The 25,465-nt window shown below is 45.6% G+C and overlaps 8 protein-coding genes across 11 annotated transcripts; 4 read left to right on the forward strand and 4 right to left on the reverse strand.

The window, feature by feature from the left end:
- Positions 1–86: 86 nt before the first annotated feature.
- Positions 87–1,195, forward strand: LOC117138163 (coenzyme Q-binding protein COQ10, mitochondrial). 3 transcript variants are annotated; one of them, XR_004459183.1, is made up of 3 exons: positions 87–256; positions 355–459; positions 517–609. XR_004459183.1 is itself a non-coding variant. In XM_033300043.1 (3 exons), exons 1-3 carry the CDS (start codon positions 184–186, stop codon positions 968–970), a joined length of 675 nt encoding a protein of 224 aa, XP_033155934.1. In that variant the 5' UTR covers positions 87–183; the 3' UTR covers positions 971–1,195. The 3 variants fall into 3 exon arrangements, 2 of the variants coding, with proteins under 2 accessions (XP_033155934.1, XP_033155935.1); XM_033300043.1 differs by having other exon boundaries at positions 312–459; positions 517–1,195; XM_033300044.1 differs by having other exon boundaries at positions 89–248; positions 517–1,195.
- LOC117138160 (D-glucuronyl C5-epimerase B) lies at positions 1,181–4,407 on the reverse strand. Of its 2 annotated transcripts, none has more exons than XM_033300038.1 (3): positions 3,982–4,407; positions 2,538–3,916; positions 1,181–2,435 (listed from the first exon to the last, which is right to left on the reverse strand). In XM_033300038.1, the coding sequence occupies exons 1-3, from the start codon at positions 4,072–4,074 to the stop codon at positions 2,069–2,071; spliced, it is 1,839 nt and encodes a 612-aa protein (XP_033155929.1). In that variant the 5' UTR covers positions 4,075–4,407; the 3' UTR covers positions 1,181–2,068. The 2 variants fall into 2 exon arrangements, with proteins under 2 accessions (XP_033155929.1, XP_033155928.1); XM_033300037.1 differs by having other exon boundaries at positions 3,976–4,407.
- A 239-nt stretch (positions 4,408–4,646) lies between these two features.
- Positions 4,647–6,107, forward strand: LOC117136173 (post-GPI attachment to proteins factor 3). Its single transcript, XM_033296915.1, has 4 exons — positions 4,647–4,862; positions 4,919–5,235; positions 5,306–5,772; positions 5,826–6,107. Exons 1-4 carry the CDS (start codon positions 4,727–4,729, stop codon positions 5,896–5,898), a joined length of 993 nt encoding a protein of 330 aa, XP_033152806.1. The 5' UTR covers positions 4,647–4,726; the 3' UTR covers positions 5,899–6,107.
- On the reverse strand, positions 6,066–6,831 carry LOC117136178 (peptidyl-prolyl cis-trans isomerase H). Its single transcript, XM_033296920.1, has 2 exons — positions 6,649–6,831; positions 6,066–6,585 (listed from the first exon to the last, which is right to left on the reverse strand). Exons 1-2 carry the CDS (start codon positions 6,730–6,732, stop codon positions 6,118–6,120), a joined length of 552 nt encoding a protein of 183 aa, XP_033152811.1. The 5' UTR covers positions 6,733–6,831; the 3' UTR covers positions 6,066–6,117.
- A 43-nt stretch (positions 6,832–6,874) lies between these two features.
- LOC117136177 (ribonuclease P protein subunit p25-like protein) lies at positions 6,875–25,453 on the forward strand. Its single transcript, XM_033296919.1, has 5 exons — positions 6,875–6,965; positions 24,143–24,270; positions 24,327–24,508; positions 24,565–24,681; positions 24,738–25,453. Exons 2-5 carry the CDS (start codon positions 24,163–24,165, stop codon positions 24,943–24,945), a joined length of 615 nt encoding a protein of 204 aa, XP_033152810.1. The 5' UTR covers positions 6,875–6,965; positions 24,143–24,162; the 3' UTR covers positions 24,946–25,453.
- On the reverse strand, positions 9,605–12,936 carry LOC117136171 (aromatic-L-amino-acid decarboxylase). Its single transcript, XM_033296913.1, has 3 exons — positions 12,758–12,936; positions 10,645–11,749; positions 9,605–10,546 (listed from the first exon to the last, which is right to left on the reverse strand). Exons 1-3 carry the CDS (start codon positions 12,885–12,887, stop codon positions 10,018–10,020), a joined length of 1,764 nt encoding a protein of 587 aa, XP_033152804.1. The 5' UTR covers positions 12,888–12,936; the 3' UTR covers positions 9,605–10,017.
- Positions 15,815–17,517, forward strand: LOC117136172. Its single transcript, XM_033296914.1, has 2 exons — positions 15,815–15,905; positions 15,966–17,517. Exons 1-2 carry the CDS (start codon positions 15,889–15,891, stop codon positions 16,990–16,992), a joined length of 1,044 nt encoding a protein of 347 aa, XP_033152805.1. The 5' UTR covers positions 15,815–15,888; the 3' UTR covers positions 16,993–17,517.
- LOC117136169 (tyrosine decarboxylase) lies at positions 17,522–22,353 on the reverse strand. Its single transcript, XM_033296911.1, has 8 exons — positions 22,287–22,353; positions 20,886–21,088; positions 20,516–20,823; positions 19,953–20,387; positions 19,684–19,898; positions 19,205–19,331; positions 17,873–18,381; positions 17,522–17,795 (listed from the first exon to the last, which is right to left on the reverse strand). The coding sequence occupies exons 2-8, from the start codon at positions 21,013–21,015 to the stop codon at positions 17,603–17,605; spliced, it is 1,917 nt and encodes a 638-aa protein (XP_033152802.1). The 5' UTR covers positions 21,016–21,088; positions 22,287–22,353; the 3' UTR covers positions 17,522–17,602.
- Positions 25,454–25,465: the final 12 nt, after the last annotated feature.

Below are 25,465 nucleotides of genomic sequence, written 5' to 3' on the forward strand. Positions count from 1 at the left end.
TTTAAGCTCTAATAAACGTGAGCAGTGGTAATTGGCGTTAGAACAGTACTGCTGTGAATAGGTTAATCTGGCTACAAAATAGCTGAATTGACGACACAGTTTGTCCTATACTTCAGATACGGGCTGATACCTACCTACATACCTATTCGGCATCCGCATCCCAACGCTCCAGCTTTGCCTAAAATGCTAAAAGGTAGCACACTAAAAGCACTGGACGTCAGAATCCTATGGCCCCTTATTGAAACAAGGTCAGCAGGTAAATGTAAATTACATAACCCGTGGCCGACTTTAAACCCGTAACATTGCGGCAGCAAAATTGTTCGTGACACTCAGATTGCTCTTATCCTGTTGCAGTGGAGGACACCAGCGCAGCTTCTCCAGCAGCATCCACCGGTCCTACATAACATTCAATGATTTCCGCAAAAAACACCGCTGGTACACCAAAAAGGAGCTTGTGGGGTAAGTGAAATGTTAGCGCACTTGGTGAAATCGTTTCTCAAGTACCATCTGCTCTAGCTACTCCATGCAGGACATGTACAGCGTGGTTTCCGACGTCAGCAATTACCACAAGTTCGTGCCGTATGTGAAGCGCTCCGATGTGCACAGCCAGGGAATTGGAGGCTTCAAGGCGGACCTCATCGTCGGCTTTCCGCCGCTTAACGAGGCGTACACCTCGCAGGTGACCCTGGTGCCGCCCAGCTTGGTTAAGTCAGAGTGCCACGATGGACGTCTGTTCAACTACCTGCTGAATGAGTGGTCTTTTAAGCCGGGCCTCAAGGACATACCTAACTCCTGCGTGCTGGACTTCAAGGTCTCGTTCGAGTTCAAGTCCCTCCTGCACAGCAACGTCGCCAACATATTTTTTGACCTTATCTGCGATCAAATGGAAAACGCTTTCATCCAGGAGGTGCGTCGACGGAGTGGTCCGCCCTCAATCCGTTCCCACGTGCTCACCTCGGATCGGTCCTGACCAGATGAATTTTGGGGATGTTTTTTCTTTAGTGATTTAAGTTAAAGTTGTGTACGTTGCGTTGACAAACCTCTTTGCTAGTACAATTAACCAAATTGTAAATAAATTGTCTATCAGTTTGTGTATAAACGAATAACAAAGAATATATCTGTGAACGGTTCACAAAACGATAGCTGTCCACACCACAAACCAAATGATATAATACACGAGTACAAAGAACAAAAATTAAGTACTTTAATTTGGTTCACTTAACATAATATTTAAAATCAAATATTTTCGTTAACAGTCTCGTTTTGGGATTAGTAGTGGGTCACATAAATGATACGAAGATTACATTCGAAAGGGTATATTTCTCTGCTTAATTGACGGCCTCTCGGCGATGTTGAAAACCTAGGAGTTAAAATAAAATTATGATTGGAATGGCATCGTTTAAGTGGCGAGAAGTACATGATGTTCTCAAGTGGCATACACTACAATACATTACATTACAGGCTTATCATATAGAAGTCGTTATTATCGTGCATCGGTTTTTGGGTTCGGGCAGTTAGTATTGAGTGGGAGCGCTACTATTGCCTCTACACGGGAGACTAAATACAACAGTCTACGGTTGTATCTAACAGATACCAACTACGTTCTAAATCTAGTACGCTAAGCTCTGTGTTACTTTATACAGGGATGTGTAATTATAAACTCTACTTAGTTTGCACAGTAAAAAATCTAACTAAAACGGTTAAATATTCATTTAAAGTATTGTCCAGAAGGCGCGCGGGCATCTCCTCTCGGGCAAACAATTGATCTATCATTAGGGGAATTAACAAATTTTCGTAGACGAGGCCAACATCTGATTAAGCAATCAAAGGTAAAGGTACAACAGCTTAACACTAGGCGCCCAGATAGACAAGCTAAATAAGGACTTCAGCACACATACGAGGGCGGAAATAACACAATAGAAACACGAAACTATTTCCAGATCAGGAGTGTGAGGTTGTGGAAAGGACATGGCGTTTGGTGCAACCATTTTGAATGGTTAAGCACAATACGTAGGCCCTAAAAAATATCACTTTTTCGACGGCGATAGACCGCCAGTTTCCTTAGTTCTCAGTTGTGCTTGGCTCGACGACCAAACATATAGCCCTTCCAGCGCTCCGCAGTTTGTGCAATTAATGGATCGCTGTCGATGGTGGCTAACAGAAGTAACTGGTTCACGTGCGTTGCATGGTAGTCCCAGCGCGCCAGATTAGGAGCCACGCCCAGGCTGAGATGGCGCAGGTCGTAGCTGGTGCCGGAGCCAGTGTCGAATAGCAACAGCATCTTTTTAAGGGAGTGCATGCCCTGCGCGAAAAGCTTTCCAGCTTCGCGGGCGATTTTTCCCGGGGCAGTGCTGTTGAGATCGTAGAGACCCAGCAGTGAATAGATAAAGCCGTTCAGCACATAAGAGGGTGGCGTGGTGGGGTACTCCTCGTACCTGTAAAAGCCGAACAAAGAATTTCGATATTTGAATAAATTTGGTTCTCAAAAACGATTTACCCAGCAACGCTGTATGGTATGCAGGCGATCTTGTACTCACCAGTAGAACTTGTCCATGAACTGCGCCAGAACGCCGCCGTCCCGGGAGAATACCCTATAAGGCTGCAGTCCGGCTGCAGCCGCTCGAAGGTAGCGTTCATCTCCGCCGGAGTGCCAGTAGGCTCGTGCCAGCACTGAAATAGCGTGGCCTTGACCCATGGCTGATATCCACCCCGGGCGCAATTCGGCAAAGCCGTTGAGGCTGCGACGCACAGGATTGGTCCAGCCGCCCGTCTTGGGGTCCTGGTTGTGGACGAACCACTCAGCCGCGTCGTAGAAGTGAGCCAGATGGTCACTGGTGGACAAGGTGATATTGTCGAAGAAGCCGAGGCCCAGAAAGCCAATAGATATTACCTCCAGATCCGAGCGGCGTATCTTTAACGGCGAGCGTTTGTCACCCATGACGCCCTTCTGAAGATCAATGTGCAAGTCTCGAGTGATGTGGCGCCACTTGTTCAGTGCCGAGCCTCCCAGACCGTAGTAGATGTTTGTATCCTGCACGCTCAGCAGCAGATCTGCGGGTATGTAGTGCAGGCTGTAGGTGTGACGGGTATCCCGATTCTGGACGGTGATCATGAGACTGCTGCTATTGGTTACCAGCAGCAGATCAACGCTGAGCAGAAGATCCAATGTCTGGTTTAGAGCAATGCTGATGACGCCCTCGTAACCAGGTGCCGTCTCGAACTGAACAACACTGGTGTTAAACTTGTGGTGCCAAATGCGGCTCATGTTGCTGGTCTTGGGCGTACTCCATTCCATCTGGTTCCCGTCGCCGTCCTCCAGCACGCGAACCCTGGGCGCCGGCTCTGTGAGGTTCTTGCTGTAGTGCGACAACGCGAACTGGGCAATTTGTGTGGGGTAAAAGTACCCACGCTTCTCCCATTGCGTGCTCACTGGAACGCCCTCCGCGGCGCTGATGCACTTCACCCGGTCGCGCACCTCCACGTTGTAGTTCTCAAAGTACATAAAGACGCCGCGCGCATCATACTTTCCCCTGGGGAGGTTAACCTTGGCTGTGCTGTGCACCCAGTTGAACTTGGCCACCTCATTGCTGTTGGTGGAAACTGCTCCACTGACGTCGAAGTAGTTACGCAGGAAGGAAAACGGAACGTAAACCTCGTTGGCGTTCTCGTCTCGCTTGCAGTGCACGGTGTACTCCTGGTTAATGGAGCACTCAATGTCGTGCAGCGCTGTAGTCTCTCCTCCGCTGGAGGACTGCCTTGCGGACCGGTCCAGAGGTCGCACCAAGTCCGGCGAAAAGGAGAAGGCGGCGCAGCGCATATACACGCCAAGAGTGATCACCACCACAGCCACCGTGAGGACAAGCAGCACGGCTTTTAGGTTCAGTCGCATGATGAAAAAGACCAGTGGCTCGCGTTGCTAAAGAATTTGGTTCCAAGATTAGCCAACTGATAACACGATGAAATAGACATTGTTACCTTTACCCCTTGGGATTTTAGTGGCTCCCGGATTTCCCTGCTTACTGGAAGCGCGGGTGCGGAAAGGGCATCTCTCTGACTGCTTAGATATTTGGACATCCGGTTGGGGGCGGGCTCTCTAACTGGCTTCTAGGTGAGTCATGCTCTAAATATAAAACTGCATTCATCTGGCAGAAGCATTGCTGACGATATGATAATGCTGCACCAGTGCGCGTACGTCTCTTTCACTGCCTCTGATGGTAAAATTCCACCTGCCGAGCCTGTAGCCCTCTGAGTTCAGTCCTGGGCCATCCAACGTTGATCATTCAAGTACATCCAGTGCTCACTGAGCATATTTTGCTTAGATTTGTACTGCTCTTCTCGCTTTAATGGGCGAACACTGCAAAAACACAGAAACTACGATACAGATGAGCAAATGTTTTGACATATGACAAATGGTCGCTCTTGGGAGGCCTATGCACGTGAGCTATCGATAAAAAGCATTAACGATGTGCATCATATCTTCTGCAGATAAATAATTTAATTTATTACTTGGACTCAATTCAAGTTTAAATAGTTTAATATTCCTCCTTTGGTTGAAAAATAAGTTTTATTTATAACTTCATTGGTATTTTCAAATGGTCACATACGCATGCTAACGACTATCGGCGAACCGATAGCATCAACACCACGGCGATTAATCAATAGTGCAATGTTTACAAAATATTTTGGGTGGATGTCGGCGAGAAGGCGCGTTTAACTAGTTTTAGTCATGTCTAGTCGTAATTTAAGTGCAATAGTCCTGCTCCTTGGGGCGTTAGTGGCCGCCTGCCAAGCCTCCAACGGCGACCGCACACAGTTTTTTCACAATTGTCGACAGAACTGCGAGCGAACGAACTGCTCGGCAGGTGAGGAGTGCTTTCCACTTTAATTGCAAGTCTTACGAGCACCCTTCCCTTGGCAGACGGGCTGGAGATCCAGGAGCAGGCAGTCAAGTTTTACCAGCAATCGGTGTTCGACCGGCTCTTCCAGTGGAGCTGCGCGGACGAGTGTCAGTATGGATGCATGTGGCGAACGGTGTTCGCCTTCTTTGAACGCGGTTGGCCGATTCCGCAGTTCTACGGCAAGTGGCCCTTCCTCCGCCTGCTGGGCATGCAGGAGCCGGCCTCAGTTATCTTCTCCTGCCTGAATTTTGTCGTTCACCTGCGCTTGTTACGCAAGTTCCGCCGAGAAGTGCGTCCGGACAGTCCCTGCTATATGCTGACCCACATATTCGCAGTGGTATGCCTTTGTTTACACGATCAGCCAAAGAAGTCGTTTTACTAAGTTACCTCTATCCTTACTCTTCCAGACGAGTCTCAACGGCTGGATCTGGTCGGCCATCTTTCACACAAGGGACTTTCCACTGACCGAGCTGCTGGACTACGCCTTTGCCTACTCCATCATCTTATGCTCACTTTACGTCATGGTCATGCGGATGCTGCACCGCTACTCGCTGTTCCTGCGAGGTGTGATCACGTTGGCCTTCCTCTCCTACTACATTAACTACTTTGCCTACCTGAGTGTGGGACGGTTCAACTATGCCTTCAACATGATGGTAAACGTGGCCACGGGAGTGATAGCGGCAGTGGGATGGTTCGTTTGGTGTCACTTTGTGCGCACCCGCAGGCCCTATTTTAGAAGGATCCTGCGTTTCTATATTCTCATGGCGTTGGCCATGAGCCTTGAACTGCTTGACTTCCCGCCCATCCTCTGGATTCTTGATGCTCATGCTCTGTGGCACTTGGCAACAATTCCTCTGGCATCCCTCTACTATGAGTGCGTAGAAATATTACTTTTTCTTAATATTGCTACATGTGTTTTTATTTCAGCTTCATGATAGAGGACTGTCGAACCCTGCGAAAGGAGAAGGCTGCGGCCGGCGGCTATTCATTCTACAATTAGTATTATCTAAGACATTCTTAGCCCTGAAAGCACGCAAAGCTATCTGGCGATTTGTCTGACATATTTCATGTAATTTGTAACAAAGCGAAAAAATGTAATGTATTTTATCGAAAGTCAAAGCGAAAGCCGCCTTTGACAGTAACCAGAACGGCAGGAAAACTAATAGCTTCGTTTAAAAAGACATAATAGAGACTTTATTACAACATTTAGAACTCCGCGCTACATTTGCCCGCACTGCGAAATGGTCACTGGGAGCTTCGGCTTGTTATTGGGGCCCGTGGGCACGTTCTCGATCTTCCGCATAATGAGCAGTCCATCCAGAACCCGACCGAACACCACGTGCTTGCCGTCTAAAAAGTTGCACTTGGCGCAGGTGATAAAGAATTGGCATCCGTTCGTCTCCTTGCCACTGTTTGCCATGGAAAGGAGGCCGGGCGAGTCGTGCTTCAGGGTGAAGTTCTCGTCGCCGAAGGTGTTGCCGTATATGCTGGTCACGCCGGTGCCGTCGCCCTGCACAAAGTCGCCGCCCTGGATCATGAAGTCCTTGATCACCCGATGGAAACTGGCGCCTTTGTAGCCAATGGGAACGCCATCCGGTCTGTACTCGCCCGTGCAGAACTGCCGGAAGTTTTCCGCCGTTCTGGGCACTGTGTCCGCAAAGAGTTCGAATATCATTCGTCCGATTTCCTGCACACAAAAGGCGTTAGAACGCGTAAGTTAATGATTATGATTAGATTGTTTTTAGCTCACCGTTGTGCCTACAGCAATGTCGAAGAAAACGACGGGATTGTTGGAGCTTCTCAGTTGGGACTGTATTTGATTCCAGTTAGGCATTTTAAAAATATTTTTATTTGTTTATAAACTTCTAACAAGTCAAGATTGAGATTTTCCTAAGCCGGCAGATTTTTGTTTATGTTTATTACGATGGTTCGATGACGATAGGTCAGCATGCACGACAAGTCGATAGCATCATAAGCCGGTCATATCGATAGCACACGTGTGCCAAGTGTTTGTTTATATTTTGCTGTGCACAAATTGGTGAAACTGTTTAAATAATATTTATTAAGGTGAGTGTATTTATGATTGGATTGATAGAGTTGATGGGTAGAGTTCATTAAGTAGTGCATAAATATTATTATTATTGGATATTGTTTCGGCATTATTTTTAGTTGTTTATTTTTATTGGCAAGTTGCTCAATACCAGATTACTAACTTATTTTGCGTCCGATCGGCAGGATTTCTTCCTGATAGGATATGCCTATGTAAATTCTTCAACTTACATACATATGTACGTCCCCTTTTATCAAACAGAAACAGAATGATCCAAAACATTTGCATCTGTATGTACGTACAGCTGTGTTCAAAAAAATAGCAGTGCGATGGAAACTAAGAAACACAAATGTATTTCTCCATGTCCCTTTTTGGAATCCACTTTTTATTCCACTTATTTTTGTAAAATGGAATGTATAGATATAGAAAAAAAGAAAATCCCGTCAGTTTTTCATGTTATCCTTTTTTTATTTACATTCTTGAGCAAATTCACCACTTTTAGGCTGTTCATAAGAATAGCAGTCTCTGGTTTTGTCCATCGTAAAGTCTCGAAATGTTCAATATTTTCTAAAAAGTGAGTTTGGTTAAGATAATTCGTATATTTTAAAGGGCAATAAATTAAAAAAAAATTCAAAAAAATTTATTTTAGTGGGTAGAGGACACCACTGCTCCCAGGAGAAAAGAATGTTTATTTTTAAGCTTAGAAAGGAAGGAAAAACATATAAGGACATTCAAAAAACCCTTGAATGTTCTGCCAAAATGGTATCCAATGCCATTAAATATGAATGGAAGCCCGAAAACCGTGGTACCATACGTAAAACCACAGATATAGAGGATCGGCGCATAGTTTGTTACAGCAAAGTCTATCCTTTTGCATCCTTTGGGGACATAAAGTCTGAGCTGAACTTGGGAATAAGCGACGTTACTATTCAGAGATGACTACTGAATCAAAATGTTTGTGAGAGGAGTCCACAAAAGGATCCCCTACTTAGCCCTAGGCATATTAAGGCAAGGTTAAGCTTCCGTAAGACCTACCTAATCTGGCCAGTCTCCAAATGGCGTAATATCTTTTGGATTGATGGGTCAAAAATAGTTCTATTTGGTGGAACTGGTTCACTCCAGTATATCTGATGACCTCCAAACACGGAGTACCACCCAAAACACTCACTGATGACTTTCAACCATGGTGGACTGAAAATTATGGTATGGGCTTGTTTTTTTTACAATGGTATGAGTCCATAACATATGATTTATGGTATTATAGACCAAAACGCATATGCAAATATACTTAGTGATGTCTTACTGTCATATTCTGAATATAATATACCCTTAAAATAGACATTCCAACAGGATAATGATACGAAACGCAGAAGCTCATCGGCTAAGAATAGGTTCACCCGAAATAGAATAGATGTAATGCACTGGCCAGCATCATCTTCCGATTTAAACCCGATTGAAAACCTGTGGGGGGACATTAAACAATATGTGTCGAAAAACTCCCCGACGTCTAAGGCTCAGATTTGGCAAGTTGTGCAGGATGCATAGTCAAAAATTCCCCCCAAACGTTGGCAGGTCCTGGTGGACTCCATGTCACGTGGGTGTAAGGCTGTACTGGCTAACAAAGGCAATCCAACCAAGTATTAGACCCTAATTAACACATAAAAAAAAAAACTATGTTAGTTCTAAGTCATGTTGAATTTTGTGACTATTTTTTCATAGCACTGCTATTTCATTGAACACCAGAATTTCTGCCTCTTTTGTTGTTTTTATCTATATTTTCGAAACTATTGAAGAAATAAAAGTGAAACATTTGCTAAATTGTTTGAAATTAAATACCTAACGATATTATAAAAAAAATTTGACCATTAAAATTGTAAATCATAGGAATTTTTTAACTTAAACTCGCAGGTCCCAAGCACTGCTATTTTTTGAACACAGCTGTACATACATTTGTACCAAAGTGGGAGATGAAGATATGCAAGCAACAAGCGAGTGCAGTAGCAAGCAATAATTGTATACCTTAGCATATTTAGTTTACTTATAATTAGTTTTTACTTTTAAGATCTTGTGACGTTTTAAAACAAACTTATTAGGACATACATCATATACAAAGATTTCAAAAAATAAACTATTTGAGTCCTCCAAAGATCGCCCAGTTGGGGTTTGGATAGGCTCTTTGGCAGGGATTCCGTAAATAGCCGTTTAAGGAGTTCTGTTGGAAAGAAATTGCCCCAATTAGCCCTCTCTGTTGATGAAGGAAGACACATGATCGACATATTACACAACCGTGTAATAATAAATAAATATACGTGAGCATTGTAATCAAGAAAAACGTCTTTAAAGAAAGGACGGCCAACAATTGACCTTTATAACCAAAGAGCATGGTAATGGGTGCGTCCAGAAAGGTCAGTCAGGTCCCTTTCACAAAAAAGACTCACAGGTCAATAAAATATATTAAAAAATATCACTGCGGTAATACTGATCTCATTTTTTGAAAAATATGCACGACAATGACCCCCATCTGACGTTAAGATCTGCTTTGTGAAGAATAGATTTCAATTTTTGGGGACAGCAGATTCCCGGGGATCTTAATCCCAATGACGTATTTTTGAGAACCATATCCGACTATGGTATACGATAACTGGTATTGTGTGCGTTTGCACAGCTTTATTGAAAATTGCAGTTTTCTGTACATTCTGGTTTGCTTAAATGTATCCTTTTGGAAGACACTGGAAACCCCCATTTCAAGACACGAGATTCATTTTCCGTTGTATTATGTTTGTATTTTTTAGAAACTTGCATAGAAAATGCCGAGATAATGTTTATAAATAAGTGCTTTTGTTCATGACAGTAACTTAAGGTAGCTAAAAGGTATAAGCAGATGCAAATGAGTCTATCTTTAAATTACATGATATTCAGCAACAACTAAGGCCCTAAAAGTACATAAATGGATGTTCTTAAATTCAAACTGAGCAATGTTAGTCGGTAGTCGATTGATTCATGCCTCATTTCAGCTCGACAACTAATACTAGGTAGAGGTAAATCCGCAAATCCCTTTTGGGTCGACGCTCAGTTACTCGCCTCGTCCGTATCCACGTCTGATATATCTTTGAGTTTTACGTTGCCATTGCTGTTGTTCCTGTCATTGTCATCCGCCGCCTTTTGGAAGTTCTCCTGAAGAGTTTTGGGATCAACGACCAGGATGGGTGTGCACCCGTCCATTAGGTGCTCGCTCTGGCTCTGGTACTGCTCCCGCGAGATGCTGCGCGTGAAGGAGAAGCGCAACGACTTTGTCCTGGTCAGCCTCTTTTTGATGGGTGGCTTGCCCGCCACTGGAGCCACTGGCTCTGAGCTGGTCCGCTCTGAGCCTTCAGGCGTGGTTGGCACGGAGCTGGACTCCAGCTGGTGGTCCCGCAGTATTTCCTCAGCAAAGCACTTTATCTGGGTCCATGCATCTAGGATGTCCTTCTCAGAGGCATGCTCGTAGGTGACGCAGAAGCGGATCACGTAGCGGCCGTTGAACTTGGCCGGCGTCATGTGCATCTTGCCCGAGTGGTTGATCTGGGCGAGCAGCATGTGGTTGGGCTCGTCTCCAGTTCTGTAGATAAGATTGAGTACACCATTAAATACCATCATTCGTATAAAATCGAAGCAGAGCTTCTTTCTTCAGTTAGTATTAACGGATAATAGACTTACCGCATTCTGAAGCAAACTAGGCCAAGGTGAACGTCGTTGCGAACCTCGAATCGTTCATCCTTCCGCACCAGCATCTCAAACTTCTTAGCCAACGCCATGTGATTTCGAATGTATTCCTGTAGTCCTCGAATTCCGTATGTCCGGAAGACGAACCACAGCTTGAGTGCCCGGAATCGGCGACTCAGGGGAATGCCGTAGTGGCGGTAGTCAACTCCGGTCAAGTGCTCGTGTCGCAGGTAGAGGGGATTCACATTCAGCGCGCTCTTAAGGTTCATCACATCCCGCACCCACAGGGCAGAGGCATCGAAGTTCGTCAGCAGAAGCTTGTTGGGATTTGTGTTGAAGGAGTCGGCGTATTCGAGTCCGGCCGAAAAGACCCGCATCTCGGGCAGAATGAAGGAGTTTCCCGCATAGGCGCCGTCTACGTGCAGCCAAATGCTCGACACCTCGCGGCACACCTTTCCGATCTCAGTGATGTCGTCGAAAGCGCAGCCGCCGGTGGTACCCACAGTGGCCACTACAAAGAAGGGTGTCAAGCCGGCGTTCACATCGTTTTGAATTGCTTGGCGCAGTAGGTCAACGCGCATGCGTCCATGCTCGTCGGCATCGATGATCCGGAGCTTCACCAGGGCCATCTTGGTGGCCTTTTCCACGGAGGAGTGTGCCTCGCGGCTGGCGTATGCGATCAGGCTGGGCAGGAAGACGCTGTCGTGAACGCTGGTCTGACCCTTCAGCTCGCTGATGGCCCGGGCGCGGGCTGTGATCAGAGAGACGAGAACGCATTCCGAGGCGGATCCCTGGAGGGCGCCGCCGCCTGTGCTGCCTGGGGCATCCGAAACAAAGGCCTTTGGCAGGCCAAGGGCCTTGGCGTACCAGTTCATAACGATCGTCTCCAGCTCGGCAGCCGCCGGACAGCTGGCCCAGCTGAAGCCTATTGAACCAATGGCACTGCTTAGCATGTCGCCTAGGACCGATGGAAAGGAGTTGCCCGAGGGGAAATAGGCGAAGAACTTGGGGTGGTTCCAGTGCACCACGCCCGGCATGATCTTCTGCTCGAAGTCCTCGAGCACGTCCTTGAACGGCTCCGGCGACTGGGGAGCGTCGGCTGAAGATAGAGATAAACAGGCAGTCGGGGATTAGTGGGATGGGCCTTAAATATTTCGTTTATCACCCATAAATTTGGGCGGCCAGCAAAGGCTGTATTTATGGCGGGTCTGTTGTTTTTGGCAGTGAGTAGAAAGATCAACAAGTAAGTCTATACGCAAGGTGTGTGTTTGCGTATGCATAATTAATTGATTTGTTTAGTTGAACTCGGGATTGCGGCGTCCATTCCGGCGTAAATATTTAACTTAGCCAACTGCGCGGAATTCGCCTGAAATTCGCCAGCGAAACCTACTCTCCAACCTGCCAACCTCTGAGGTGGCCGGAGATCGAAGATCGGAGAGATGGCTGTCGAGTGTGCCCCAATTATGCCGTACCCACCCACGCACCTCGTTGCGGGGCACTTGAATCCGTGGGCTGGGGATTTTCGAATAGTTTACACTCGCACATTATTCACATGACTCTTCGGCAGCGGGCAAAACAATTAGTCAACATGATTTAACAAGTTTTTGAGAGGCATTCAGTTGCTTGTTGCTTTTTGCTCTGGTCTGTCTTTCTTTGATTATTTTGCGCAAGCGAAATATTTTCGGCATCATTGCTAATTTGTTTGGGCATAGTTAACAAATTAGTGTATACAATTTATCACTAGTGCTATAATTAAACTTTTTTTTTCTGCTTTCAAATGGAATTCTGCGAAAACAATCAGACAAATTAGATTCTAAAATGGAAGAGTATTCAAAAATGGGTTTATTACCCAGGGAACTTAAAAACTCCATGCCGTGCCTTGGTGTAAATTGTCAGTAGAATCCCCTATTTTCTATTTGTTATTAGATAACTATATTGTTTTATCATTGATCGCATATAATTATAGATGTGCCCGAAAATAAGGACCTGTGAAAGTATGACCCTGCCATCACAAACTTGACACAAAATAACTAAATAATTTCGATGTTTGTCTCTAGCTTTTGCCGGGTCTTTGGTTTTTTCACACTTCTTCCCATTGCATGCTCACCTGGTAGCAGTTTTTTGAGGTAACCCGGATCCAAGGTGGGCGCCACGTCACGCTCCTCTATGTTAGTGCCATATTGGCATATATAATCAATCACTTCCTTGCCGTACTTGCGAAACTCTTCCACATCCATTTTGTCTAATTTACACTTTTCGTTTATCTCCTTGTTCAAATAAATTGCAGTCTATTAAGAAGTATCTGTTGGTGCTTGGTGCTTGTATCTCTAGTGCTCGGATACTAGGTTCTCACACGGTACACAGTAGCTTATCTCGGTCACTTTCGAATCCCGGCTATCTCGCACCGCACACTCGTTGCAGGTCAGCTTCCTTGACGCGAATGTCTTGGCCACTGCGCCGGAATCGTTTTTATATGGCACCGATCGGCCTGTTGCTCCATCGCACGATCGGCTACTCTCGGCTTCTCTCTGTGCTCGGATGTATCCCCTTCTGACACCGACACCTGCGAGGTGTGCTGTGCTCGGTGCTCGTACTGACGTTGATTGTCTCGTGATCGCACTCAAATTACTGGCCCGGAGACTCGGATCGGACTCCGTTTGGCTGGGAAACCCGCTTTGGTCATTATGGACACATCTCTCGTTCGGCTCTCGCGTCGGGCGGAGCATTATCTTGCTTGGCGAAAAAGTCCCTGGTGCGCAAGGGTTTCCAGCTGTTGGCTTAATTATATGGTGAGTTCCATTCGAAGTGTGATTGAGCAACAGACGGTGGTTTCCTACGAACATGTGGTCAAATTATTAATTATAATTAACCAAAGTAGTTTGTTATTAAAGCTTCTGAACATTATTGAGGAATTCACGAAGAGTGATATTCGCGAGCTCGAAATGCTAAGCTATAGTGAATTTATCGCCAATTTTCCAGGTATAAACTCGGATTTAATCGCGTGATTTCTTACAGATATTTTAATCGTGCTCAATACCTACCTCAATAAATTTTTCGATACCTTTCGCAGACTTTTATGACATTTAAATTGGCTTCGAATATGAATATTCTGACACGCATGGCTCTTCGGGGAACTTTTGGGGGTTTTAGAAAATTTCCCAAACTTGCCGTATGTCCGGGACGTCCAAACAGTGTGCAAAGAGCCAGTGAAAGAGAACAAACTTGTATGCTCTAATCTCTTGAAGAAATACCGAAACTTTCCGTGGCTTATGGCAACCAGTGGGGAATCACTTCCAGTACCAAAAAAAAAAGTGGCGAACAAGTGTCCAAACATTGACCAAATGCGTTAGCAGAAAGTCGGATGTACGAACGGCCAAGCCTGCCAAGAGGCCGAACTGATGACGTAGCTGTGAAGAGCGCCCATTGTTTCATGGAATCTCCTGCTAGGTGAAATACAAAAACACTAATATCAAAATAAACAATCGCTGCCAAATGAAAATCGCCGATTTGTTGCGAGGCTGCGAGGCGCGGGAACTTGGCAGATAATGGGTGTGGGTGGGCAGACCGAACGAATGAATGGGTTTGTTGTCAGAGTCAGCATGAGGTCCCCGCAATTTGGTTGGGTGCTAATTGCCGACAAGTGCTTACCTAACTCTGCCCTGTAATGATCTATACTTACCTTCCAGTCTGTATGTTTAATGGTACACGGTCCATCAACCTTCTCAAGAGGGTTAGATGAATAGGATGCAACCGCTTACTCGCAGGTAGTTTGGGAACACAGCTAGAATCTCACATTGTTATAATCGGAGGGAGTGCCTCCTCATTCGTACTAAATAAGTAACTAACTAACTTAGATCTATCTCTAAGATACAAAGCAAGCCAAACCAAATAACAATATACGATAGCTTGGCGGAATCAATGGATAACCTCCTGCAGCTATTATCTTGCAAGTTCTGTTCGGAAACAAGCCCAGTCCGACCACTGTAAAGGGGCTGAACCTAACTTTGGAAGCCATGGCTTGGCTGACTCACCCGGCGCACGCGTCGCGCCTTGAAGCACCGCTCGGCGGTGGGGGGCAGAGTCCGCGGCTAGAGATTCGGAGACCGCGGGACAGAGATCGCCCCAACACCGTGACTTGACGTATTTCGCTGCTCCTCTTTCTGGGCCTGAGCTTCGCCGGAACTTTCATTCACAGTGCCAGACACCGCGGATGACGTCGTGCTTCTAAATATAAGTTCGTATTCAGTTTACGCGGTCACACTTCGAAATGCTCGAGGGCCATTGCCATCATCCATCGAATCCATCCGCCTTCTGATGCTGCTTCTGCTCCAAGCCGGCTGTGTGTTTGGATGTGTGTTGGGAGCGCGGCTAACGCTTTTGTTGTCTAACCATTAATTATGGCAGTTGGCACTGCCAAACACCGATCAAAATTCCCATGAGTTCGCTTTACAGTCGAGCATCCCTAACTTCGATGTTATTGGAATCATATATGGTTCCAGTTTGTGTGGGAACAAGTTTAAAGTGCGCCTAATATTGGGAATCACCATATAGTTCAGATACATTTGCTTAAACGAATCCAGCATCTACAAAAGGGGATTTCTGTTGGATGAGGTGAAAAAAACGTGATTAGGCTTGAGATTTGGGAAAATTGATTTGCAGACTCCCTTGTCTGTCTGTCTGTTCGAGGGCTGCCTGTAGATTTTTCCCAAAATTTGCATAATATATGTGTTTTTTACTGATGGTTCGCGTGCTTGACAATAGCTGACGGATACTGCATATGAAGATTTCGTGCTCCGTGGCTCTTCTGTTTTCGTTTATTTTTGGCAATTTCGCTTGTTTTGGATTTTGCCAGATCATACCTTAGGCATTTCATTCATTCTGGTGGGGCATACTAATTTATGGGTACGGTATTTATTTATTGGTTTATTTGGTTGGAGGTGTCAAAGATTTTGACAGACGATACTTTGAATTTAATTGGCGCCAGTAGATTATGGCTCAGGTTATTCGGCGATTTAATTAAATCAACCCGAACCCGTTTCCAAGTTTAGATTTCGTGATTTGGCGTAAAAGATTCGAGCTATTAAGGTTACGATTTTAATGAGAAACGGTTGGAGAATCTTTAAAAGATCACCTTTTGCTCAAAAGTTCTCTAACATCTCTATAGCCTAACCCTATTTTTCAAAACGTAACCATAAACGATATATTTTAATAACAACGATTCATTTCCTCGCTGTTGCCATGCGATTTGTTCTATGGTGAATTATTACACATTTCTACTACTCCTTAAACATTCCCTAACCAATCAATCGGCACAGGTATGTCTTCGTGCTCAGCTCCATGACTGTATTTCAAAAGGCCAATGCCAAGTCAAGACTCACAGCAAATTTGACAGACGACCCATTGCAGGCCTATAATGAGGTCGTCCAAAATTTGATTAAGAACTGGGAGTATCCAGTTTTCTATCTGAAAAAACGAGGTTTCCTGCCCAGAAACTACGAGGATGCGTCAAGAATCAAGCCTAGTCTGGACGCCCTGATGCAGCGAATAAAAAGGGCCAAAAGGGATCACACAAACACTATGAAAGGAGGATCCAAAGAAATGTCAAATGATTACCCAAATATTCAACGTGGCTTTCAGATGTCAACGAGCTCCATGCTCTCCAGTTTGGAGCAGTTGAAAGTCATCGAAGGCCAGGCAACGAAGGCGAAGTCCAAGGCCAAGTCAGGTGAGCAGGAGAAAGAGCTGCTGGCCATGAAACGGCGATTGGAAGAGTTGCAACAGGTAGCCACCGGTCAGGATCAGCCAGGATACCGTAGGCAGATTAAGCTAACTCCAATAGTCAAGGATCCAGGGAAGTTAACACAAAGCTATGACGAAATACTGGAGCGAATGATTGAAAAGACGAGCCCATACTACACACAGCACTACAATTCGCATTTAGAAACCCATCCAAATCAATTAGCTCCTCCAGGAGCAACCCAAAAAGTTGGTAATGTGCAGATGGCTCCCAAAGACGATAAGCCGCTGACTTTAGAACATATCCAGTTGCATGCGTATACAGCGAACAGTGCTCCCCGAAATTTATTGCATAAATCCGCAGTTGATCTGCCCACACTTAGAGCAGCGGAGACCCAGAGGAGCACGACCAAAACGGAGGCATCTAACGTCGAATCGAAGTTGCGCGCACCCACGTATTTGAACTGGGACATGGAAAACGGTCGACTGGATAATTACTCAAGCGTGGACAAGGAGGCCTATTTGAACCAGTTGGTGAGAGTGTTCGGGCGAAATATGGATTTCAAGGAGCCCACTCAAAAAGGAAAAGAGCCGACAGTTTCTTAGAACCGCGGTTCTCCTGCCCAACAGCGTGCAATCATCTTCATAAATGGTATAAAATATATGAGGTCTGTCCAATGAGTCATTATACATTTTGGAGTCCATGTCCGTGCACAGTAAATACATCTATACGTTTCCATTTCCGATTTCATGCCGATCGACAATGATGCTACGTCATATCAATGGCATCAGCATGATGATTTGGATTCGTCTGTTTACCTTGCGCAAGAAAGCAAAGAAAAGCAGGATATTTCTGTTTACCATTTGTTAGTATTTAAGCATATTTGTGCTTTCAATGTTGATTCAACAGAGTCCAATACAACTTTTGCTAATGGGTTGACATGCTGTGTTCAACCGAGCACTTCAGCCCTGTATGATTATATTATATTATTATGAAATAATATTTATTGCAATTCATAAACAAGAAAGATGTTCGTTTGATATTTCCGCCACCGCACTCATAGTATACTATAAAGTTTCAATATTGGAATTCAGAAGAAGCCTTTTACTGTGGCGAGCCACCGCATTGTAGATTGGTCTAGAATTCAACTAGGCGCCTGACCTAAGGAAGCGCTAATACTGTATTATAGTGTTTCCATAAACTGAGTGAATATTATTAGTTGAGGTTGTCCCGCGTGGACGATGCCTTGCGCACCGCCATGGGCGATCGTCGTGGCGATCGCTGCTCCATCTGCTGCTGCTGCTGGACGTTCACGTAGTCCAGCTCGTTTTCCGGAGAGGGTGACGAGCCGGCTCCGGAGTTTCGTCGCGACGACGATGGACGTACGTTGGTGTCCAGATGTCGGAATCTGCAATTACAGGATGTGGTTTGTTTTAATATAGTTTTCAAAACCATTACAATGGGATACTTTCGAACAAGACTCACCGCAAGGAGACGTTACTGCCCTTTTCCTCGTTGTTGCTGTTGAAGAGGAATGCCAGCGGCCAGGATATCCACGAGTTGTGGTCCACCGAACTCTGGGTCCGGATAATGGGGGCACTGCCGCGGCTCACCACGGGCGAGGGCAGCTCCATGGAGAGCTTGGGTGTGCCGGCCTTGTTGATCGCCGGGTTGTAGATCTTCGGATCGCTGACCATGCGCACGAAGAAGGAGCGCTTCTGGGCCAGCGTGTCCTGCTTCTTGCGGTTCATGATCTCGGACAGCTCATCGTGCTGCTCCTTCTCCAGCAACTCGTTGGCAAAGTCCACGATGATGTCCCAGGCGTAGTCAATGTCCTCAGCGGTCGCGTTCTGGGCCACGGCGCAGAACCGGATGATGTAGCGATCGCCCACGCTGGCCGGAACCATGTGCAGCTTGCCGGACTCGTTGATTATGCTCAGCAGCTTCTCATTCAGCTTGTCGGAGCCCTTCAGCCGAAAGCAGACCAGGCCCAGCTAATGGAATCAAATACTATTTATTTCGGTTCCACAAATCTGCGGCGAATGACCAAAAACAAACTAAAAATGAAAAATCAAAACATGAAGGTATTTAAAACATCTAAAATAATAGTGTGATTCGAAGTCTCCATCGATTTAAATCATTAGTATATGATTTATCTGGCGAAAGTTGAGCAAGATACAAAGAAATCCTAACAATGAGCTAGTTTGGTTTATCTTTACTCCCGAAATGTGTAATTAGTTGGAAAACGACAACGTGACTATCTGCAGATCCGCTACCGAATCGAATGGAATCGGCCAATTGACTTGGCCACGCTTACGCTCAACGAGTTCGAACGTTCATGTGTCAGTCGCTGACTGAATGAATCACTTGTGGCTGTCTCTAAATGATTTTCAATAGCAATTATGCCAAAACACTTCCATTGTCGGGTCGAAAAAGAAATCAATTTTTGCGCCCGTTTCTCTGCGGAATTTGGCGTGTAGTTGCGCACGTTTGCTCAGTTTGCTTCGTTTGCAAGGCGGTGTGAACAAGTTCACGTCTTCGTGGCCAGAGCTTGGGCCCCGGACACTTGCGTTACCCACCAATCAATCCATTTCCCAACTATTTTTGGGCCTTACATGGGCGCTCGGCCCTTGGTCCGCACAATGGACCCGCACACCCACCCGGTTGCCGGAGGCAAATGAAAACCCCACACATTTCGTGGGGTGTACAAAAGAGCTTTGAACTCTGAGCATGATTAATTGCCGAAAGAAACCGAATCGATCGAAAATAAAACTTAAAACACATATGGAAAACGAAACGAAAGCAAATGCGTCTCACCTTGACTTGGTTACAGATCTCGAAGCGCTTATCTTTGAGCACGAGCTCTTCGAACCGCTTGGCCAGCTTGATATGGTGACGTATGTAATGCTGCAGCCCGGAAATCCCATAGGATCGCAGCACGAACCTGAAATCATACAAGTCATTCCACAGGCAAACTCAGAGTGGAGTTGGGCAAATAATATTCTTTTGGGTGGTCACAATTAGCAATAAACGCTTGTTTGGCGTTGTCATATTTCGGTGTGGACTCATCTCATCTGCGGGATAGATTCGACACACACGGAGCACCGAAACCCTTGCTTTAACAACTAATCGCGAGCAAATACACGAGGGCATAATTTGAGTAAACAAGTCAGCATACTTAACGCCACTCCACTCCAATCCAAAAACAATTCAATTGTCGGCCACAGTCAACAGACCCATTCGCACTTGGCTGGCTATCGAGGGCTTTCGGACCCCATATGGCACATGCTACATACCACAGCTTCAGCGAACGAAAACGCCGACTGAGTGGAACTCCCCAATGACGATAGTCGATGGCCGCATCCGAGTAGCCGTGCTTCAGGTACAGCGGATCCACCACCAGGGCTGAAGTCAGCCGGATGCGGTCCCGCACCCACAGCGTCGAGCAATCGAAGTTCGTCAGCAGCCATTTGTTGGGATTGGTGTTGAACGAGTCGGCGTACTCGATGCCCTACGAATGGAATCCAGTCAGATTGGCCGTGCGTGCCGTGGGCATGCCACTCACCTTCAGGAGCGGCTTCAGCTCGGGGCAGATGAAGCTGTTGCCCGCGTAGGCGGCATCCACGTGCAACCAGACGCCCGGGAATCGCTGCAGCTGCTTGCCGATCTCCGGCAGATTGTCGAACGCACACGAGCCCGTGGTGCCCAGAGTGGTGGAGACGAAGAAGGGCACCAGACCCTGCAGCTCGTCCTCCTCCATGGCCTCGTAGATCGTCTGGCCGCGCAGACTGGCGTCGTCGTCGGGCTCCAGGATGCGCAGCTTCACGAAGCAGATCATCGCCGCCTTCTCCACGCAGCTGTGCGCCTCCTTGGAGCAGTAGGCCATCAGCTTGGACAGCAGGTGACCCTCCTCCACGAACGGGTGCTGGGCCTTGAGCCTCTTGAGCGCCTGTGCCCTGGCAGCCAGCATCGTGACCAGCACACACTCCGATGCGGAAGTCTGGTGTCCAAAGAGTCAATGTCATATTATATTTACATATTTAAAAACTAAAAACTAGGTCGGTCTTCTTCACGTTCTAAATACCGGACCAAAGAGAGTTCCGTCGTCTTATACAAGTATAATGTTACCTGGATGACTCCCCCTCCGGTGCTGCCCTCCTTGAGGGCCAGAAAGTGGTCCGGCAGACCGATGGCCTTGCCCAGCCAGTCGAGCACTATGGTCTCCAGCTCGGTGCACGCGGGACTGGCGGCCCAGGAGAAGCCGATGCACCCGATCCCGTCGCCCAACATGTCGCCCAGGATCGAGGGGAACGAGTTGCCCGCCGGAAAGTAGGCGTGGAAGCGCGGATGCTGCCAATGCGTCACGCCGGGCATGATCTTGTCCTCCACGTCCCTCATGATCTGGTCCCAGTCCTCCGGCTCCTGTGGTGCCTCAGCTGTGCGAGATTGGTGGTGAGGGAGAAACAGACCAGATTCTGGGGGCATGTTCGTGGCTTACTTGGCAACAGGTGCCGCAAATATCCAGGCTCCACGCTGGGCGTGACCCGGCGCTCGTTCAGCGTTTCCAGATAGTTGCAGATGTACTCCACCATTTCCATGCCACGTTTTCGAAATTCGGTGCTGTCCATTTTCGGTGGGTTTTCCAAATCGCCTTTCTGAGTGTTTTCCTATTTTTCTGTTTTCGTTTACTCCCACGGTGAGCTTTATTATAAAAAGTTTAAAAATTGTACAATGAATCAGAGTAGTGGGGCATATATATTCAATTTTTATTGAATGAACAAATTTTCCAAAATTTGTGGAGTCGATTATTTCCAGATTTCCGGATATTATTTCTATTATTTTGTGTATTTATACAAAGATGTTTCTTTATTTTTGGACAGAGCTTTAAAATTAAATTAAATCAATGCAGGAAATTAGCTAAATTAAATCGTTTTGAAAAAACTGTTTTTTACCGAGCTAGAACATTTTATAATTAGGAACAACAAAACTATAATTTTTCATTATTTTCAATTTACTTGCTGACTATTCCTACTATATAATACCATATACTACATAATGCAGCTAATATAGTATATAATAATAATTATTATTGTCTGGTTTTGAGCAAATTAAAATTGAAAGAGACTACTTTATGATCAAATGTATATTTTTCTTTCTTTTTTATCCCGAATTATTATTATCTATTCGTTCTGACTATTTTTTATAAAAAAGTTTTGCAAAATGTAAGCATTTTGTTTAGAAAAAAACATGTTTTTCGTTCATTAATAAAGATTACATTATAAAGTTTAAGTTCTGTCGAAAAAAGTAATAAAAGACACGGGAATTCTAATTCGGTCGACTTATTCTAAAATCCCGATTTCATAATGTGCTCCGTGTGCTTAAAAGTTGTGTTTCCTTGAATTGGTTTTCCTTTTCTCGACTACACCGAGTATTTTTTAAAAACTTAGAAACTGGAGGAACAACAATGATTTTGAAAATTGTGAGAACAAAGAAAACTCTTTTCCTAGGCAGGTTTTCATATAGAGTCTGCTTTGTTCAAAAATACGTAACAGTTTGTTGGCAAGCAAGAATTTATTCCGTTTTCATTGCTATGTTATTTTTAGGATCTGATTTATTTCGGCAAGAGCTTTATTTGTGGCTTTTTTGAAACCGCTGATTGAATTCTGATTTGTAAACTTTACTATAAATTGGCGCTATTTTAGATTTATTTTTCTCGAGATAGTGCGTTGTTCCCTAATTTTGCTTGCTTTAATCACATGTAGTTAGCATAAACAGTATTTTTGTTTGTAATTAAACTGCGGTTCCTTAGCCACGTTTTACGGCTTTGTAAAGTATACAATTCCCGCATGGTTTCACCATTATCCATTATCGAATCGACTTCCGGATCCGGGGCACTTACTTGTGCTGAGCAAATTCCGATGGGCGACTTTTGTTCCGAACCCGAGACCACGAACCGTTGGCCCCGACTGGCAAAACCAAACTGATCCTTTCTCTGCGGTCTGGCCAAAAGCTAAGCTCGGTCGCGGCTGCCGTGGCTGCTGCTGCTCCTTCGGCTGCCCTGGCATGTCTAATGAATGCATACTTCAGTGGGTCGGAGCCGGGCTGAAGGCTGAGGGCGCTGGTGGTGCTGGTTGGGTGGGTGGTGCTGCTTGGTGCGATTGAAATGGCAAATAAATGGAATTCTTGCGACGCTTCATTCATAGCTGTGAGCTGTGGGAGCGGGGCTCGAAATCCGCCTCCGTTGTGCGTGAAGATATGCAGGGAATAGAATGGGCGAGAAATTAAATAACCACCGTTGCCCATGTGTTTTGTGGTTGCACGGTGCGTATGCTTGATGCTGCGTATAGCTGTGGTAAATTGAGTTTCGAACTGTTAAATGATTAGCAAACCCAATTTGCTCTTAAATAGCAACTCAATTTCGCCATGGATGAGTTAATTTAAAGAACGTGTTGTCATAAACACACAACAAAATACACTGACAGGACAGCTTCCCACGTCCCGACTTCCCACTTGTTCTTGGCCGGGGTGCGAATCGTTTTATTAATAACTTCCGCGCCAAATTGAATTATTGTTCGGAACGTACTTGATGGGAATGGTGGCGATGCCAAATGATTATGACGATGGGAATGACGACAACGATGGCCCAGGCGGAGCAGAGAGGCGCAGGCAGGAGCGGAGTCGAAGGAATTTCAACGCATTCCTCTCGGAAAATTCCAGCCCGTTTTCGTTTCCCGACCCGGGCTCCTTGGTTCCGGCTGCACTGGGCCATAGAATTGTCTGGGACACGTGGCCCCATGTACTTGCCACCATCATCCCGCACAGCCATCCGAATCCTGCTCGTTTTTTTGTCGTTGTCGGATGAAAGTTCATTAATAAACTTTCATTGCTGCTGTCGAATTCAGCTGCAGCAACCATCTCCGGGCACGGAAATGTTGTTCGGCCTCAGCTTCAACAAGTGGCATCATGCTCCTGCGGTTATCATCCCCCGGTGACCTCCTTTCCCTTTGGCCCCATCTCCATCCCCATCCCCAGTCCATTCCCCGTTTTCTAGTGGCCGACAGCAGCAGGGCTTTATTTAATGGGAAAACGCTGCGAAAACGCTCATGCATCCGCGCTCATTTAATTGCTGCAGAAATGGTTTTTTATTGACTTTTACTTGAACTCCTCTTCAAAATGAATTATGTCAAAGTGCAGAGCGTCATGGGTTTGTCCCTGGGTTTGCCCTATTTCAAGGTAAACTGATGTTTTTCGTTTCAATTATTCTTCTGATTACTAATTTCGGAAAATAAATATTATTTAATAAAGTTTTTTAAAGTCTTTTATAAACGTTCTAAATTTGAAACAGATATGCGATGTTTGGAAAAATTTCAATTTGTTTTGTTAAGGTTATAACAGTCCTAAAATAAATTCCTAACTGAACCCTTACCGATTTCAAAGATTTTCGAAACTTTTTTCGAGCCACATGACGCACCTAAAAGGTGTAGGTGACATCGCTGCTTACACCACTTGCAGAATGGTTCTTCCTTTCTGTCCCTGCTCTCTCGGCTCATAAACCAAGCAATTATTCAATTTCCACGGACTGCGATGGGGGCAATAGCTGCTCCGGACAGTTTACGACGAGTGGTTGGTTGTTAAGTTGGTTCTCGAGATTCTGGACCTCCGGGCTCTTTTTTCCGCCATTATAGGTTCAAGGTTGTTGCTGAAGGGCTTCGGCGAGATTATATTTCTGAAAGAGTGAAACAATCTTGTTTGCAGATTTTGCGGAAGGCCTCAAAATGATGCACTACCGCAAGGCCGAGAATGTGGAGAAGGAGCTGAGCAAGAGCGATCTGCCATTCGAGGACTGCATGCCAAAGACCCAAAAGGATTTTTTGTGGATGCATGTGAGTAGCACAAACAGTTTTTCAAATCCTTGCCTGAAACCATTTCTTTTGCGAAGGTAAAAGGCGGTACCAAAGTGAGCAATGTGGTTGAGTTCGCTCAGGCGGCGCTGAACAAGGGCGAGCACAGATGCGTGGTGTGGAGCGGCTCCGGCGGCGGAGTGGTGAAGACCATATCCTGTGCCGAGGTCCTCAAACGGAGCCACCCCGTCTACCAGGTGACGCGCATGGCCTACACCAGGTGAGTCGGAAATAAGCAGCAAATGTGCAATAACTATTATACTTTTCTACGTAAAGCGTGGAGGAGCACTGGAAGCCGCAAATGGAAGGCCTGGAGGAGATTATAGTCACGCGCCAAATACCCACCCTGCATATCCTCATGAGTCTGGACGAGCTGCCGGATACTATAGATGGGTAAGCTAGAACGAGATTTCAAATGCATCAGTAGCGTTAATGTATATTCCGATTAGCTTACAAAAGCCAAATACATCCACTGATTTTTGGGATGGCGGAGGAGCACAGTCACATCCACGTTCCCAGCCCCGCCATCAGCAGCAACAACATCAACCAGGAGCTGGGAGTGGCGGTCGGCCGAACAAACGGACCAGACCCGGACGCAATAAACCAGGCCAACAACACGGAAAACCTGTCGCCGAAGAGAATTTACCCGCCAGTTAGAGTCAAGGTTGAGATAAGCCGACCATGTGAAGATTCCCTTATTTGCCCTTTGTAAGGATGTACAAATAAAGGCCAATTTATCACAAAAGACCAGCGGTATTAACCCACTTGCGGGCAATAAAAGATTAGCTATCCGAAGATAAGCGCGGTCTTTGTATAATTCTTCTTTATAGAACTCTTCTCAAACTCACAGTAGATGCTCTTCGGACATATACATTCAATTTGAATCTGAAGTAATCTTTAAGTAAAAAGTTTAATAAGCAAGAATATTAATATTAATATTATTAAGCAATATTAATATACAAGTAGGAGAGGAGGAATGTAAATGATTATCGTTAATTTCGTTAAGTTATTATTGCTAGGATTTAGACTTCGTTTTAGCTTAGTATGTCAATGACCCCAAGCTTTTTATAAAGTTAAAAGTTATGCTCACATAATATTATACAGTCTCTATACCTAGGACAATAAACAATACTTTGGGTGTTCCCTTATTAGTTGAAATTCGAAATCGGTGAGTTGG

The sequence above is a fragment of the Drosophila mauritiana genome, chromosome 2R (genome assembly GCF_004382145.1).
Source record: "Drosophila mauritiana strain mau12 chromosome 2R, ASM438214v1, whole genome shotgun sequence".
Classification (NCBI taxonomy): domain Eukaryota; kingdom Metazoa; phylum Arthropoda; class Insecta; order Diptera; family Drosophilidae; genus Drosophila; species Drosophila mauritiana.

Coding starts and splice junctions, on each gene's coding strand:
- LOC117138163 (XM_033300043.1), top strand. CDS start 184: ATGCTAAAAGGTAGCACACTAAAAGCACTGGACGTCAGAATCCTATGG. Junction 257..311: donor TATTGAAACAAGGTCAGCAG/GTAAATGTAAAT, acceptor ACATTGCGGCAG/CAAAATTGTTCGTGACACTC. Junction 460..516: donor ACCAAAAAGGAGCTTGTGGG/GTAAGTGAAATG, acceptor CATCTGCTCTAG/CTACTCCATGCAGGACATGT.
- LOC117138160 (XM_033300037.1), bottom strand. CDS start 4,074: ATGTCCAAATATCTAAGCAGTCAGAGAGATGCCCTTTCCGCACCCGCG. Junction 3,917..3,975: donor TAAAATCCCAAGGGGTAAAG/GTAACAATGTCT, acceptor CAAATTCTTTAG/CAACGCGAGCCACTGGTCTT. Junction 2,436..2,537: donor TTCATGGACAAGTTCTACTG/GTGAGTACAAGA, acceptor CGGCTTTTACAG/GTACGAGGAGTACCCCACCA.
- LOC117136173 (XM_033296915.1), top strand. CDS start 4,727: ATGTCTAGTCGTAATTTAAGTGCAATAGTCCTGCTCCTTGGGGCGTTA. Junction 5,236..5,305: donor TGACCCACATATTCGCAGTG/GTATGCCTTTGT, acceptor TTACTCTTCCAG/ACGAGTCTCAACGGCTGGAT. Junction 5,773..5,825: donor CTGGCATCCCTCTACTATGA/GTGCGTAGAAAT, acceptor TTTTTATTTCAG/CTTCATGATAGAGGACTGTC.
- LOC117136178 (XM_033296920.1), bottom strand. CDS start 6,732: ATGCCTAACTGGAATCAAATACAGTCCCAACTGAGAAGCTCCAACAAT. Junction 6,586..6,648: donor ACATTGCTGTAGGCACAACG/GTGAGCTAAAAA, acceptor TTTTGTGTGCAG/GAAATCGGACGAATGATATT.
- LOC117136177 (XM_033296919.1), top strand. CDS start 24,163: ATGATGCACTACCGCAAGGCCGAGAATGTGGAGAAGGAGCTGAGCAAG. Junction 24,271..24,326: donor AGGATTTTTTGTGGATGCAT/GTGAGTAGCACA, acceptor TCTTTTGCGAAG/GTAAAAGGCGGTACCAAAGT. Junction 24,509..24,564: donor ACGCGCATGGCCTACACCAG/GTGAGTCGGAAA, acceptor TTCTACGTAAAG/CGTGGAGGAGCACTGGAAGC.
- LOC117136171 (XM_033296913.1), bottom strand. CDS start 12,887: ATGGATGTGGAAGAGTTTCGCAAGTACGGCAAGGAAGTGATTGATTAT. Junction 11,750..12,757: donor CCTCAAAAAACTGCTACCAG/GTGAGCATGCAA, acceptor CTCTATCTTCAG/CCGACGCTCCCCAGTCGCCG. Junction 10,547..10,644: donor CTAGTTTGCTTCAGAATGCG/GTAAGTCTATTA, acceptor TCTTATCTACAG/AACTGGAGACGAGCCCAACC.
- LOC117136169 (XM_033296911.1), bottom strand. CDS start 21,015: ATGGACAGCACCGAATTTCGAAAACGTGGCATGGAAATGGTGGAGTAC. Junction 19,899..19,952: donor AGCTGAAGCCGCTCCTGAAG/GTGAGTGGCATG, acceptor TTCCATTCGTAG/GGCATCGAGTACGCCGACTC. Junction 18,382..19,204: donor AGATCTGTAACCAAGTCAAG/GTGAGACGCATT, acceptor TGATTCCATTAG/CTGGGCCTGGTCTGCTTTCG.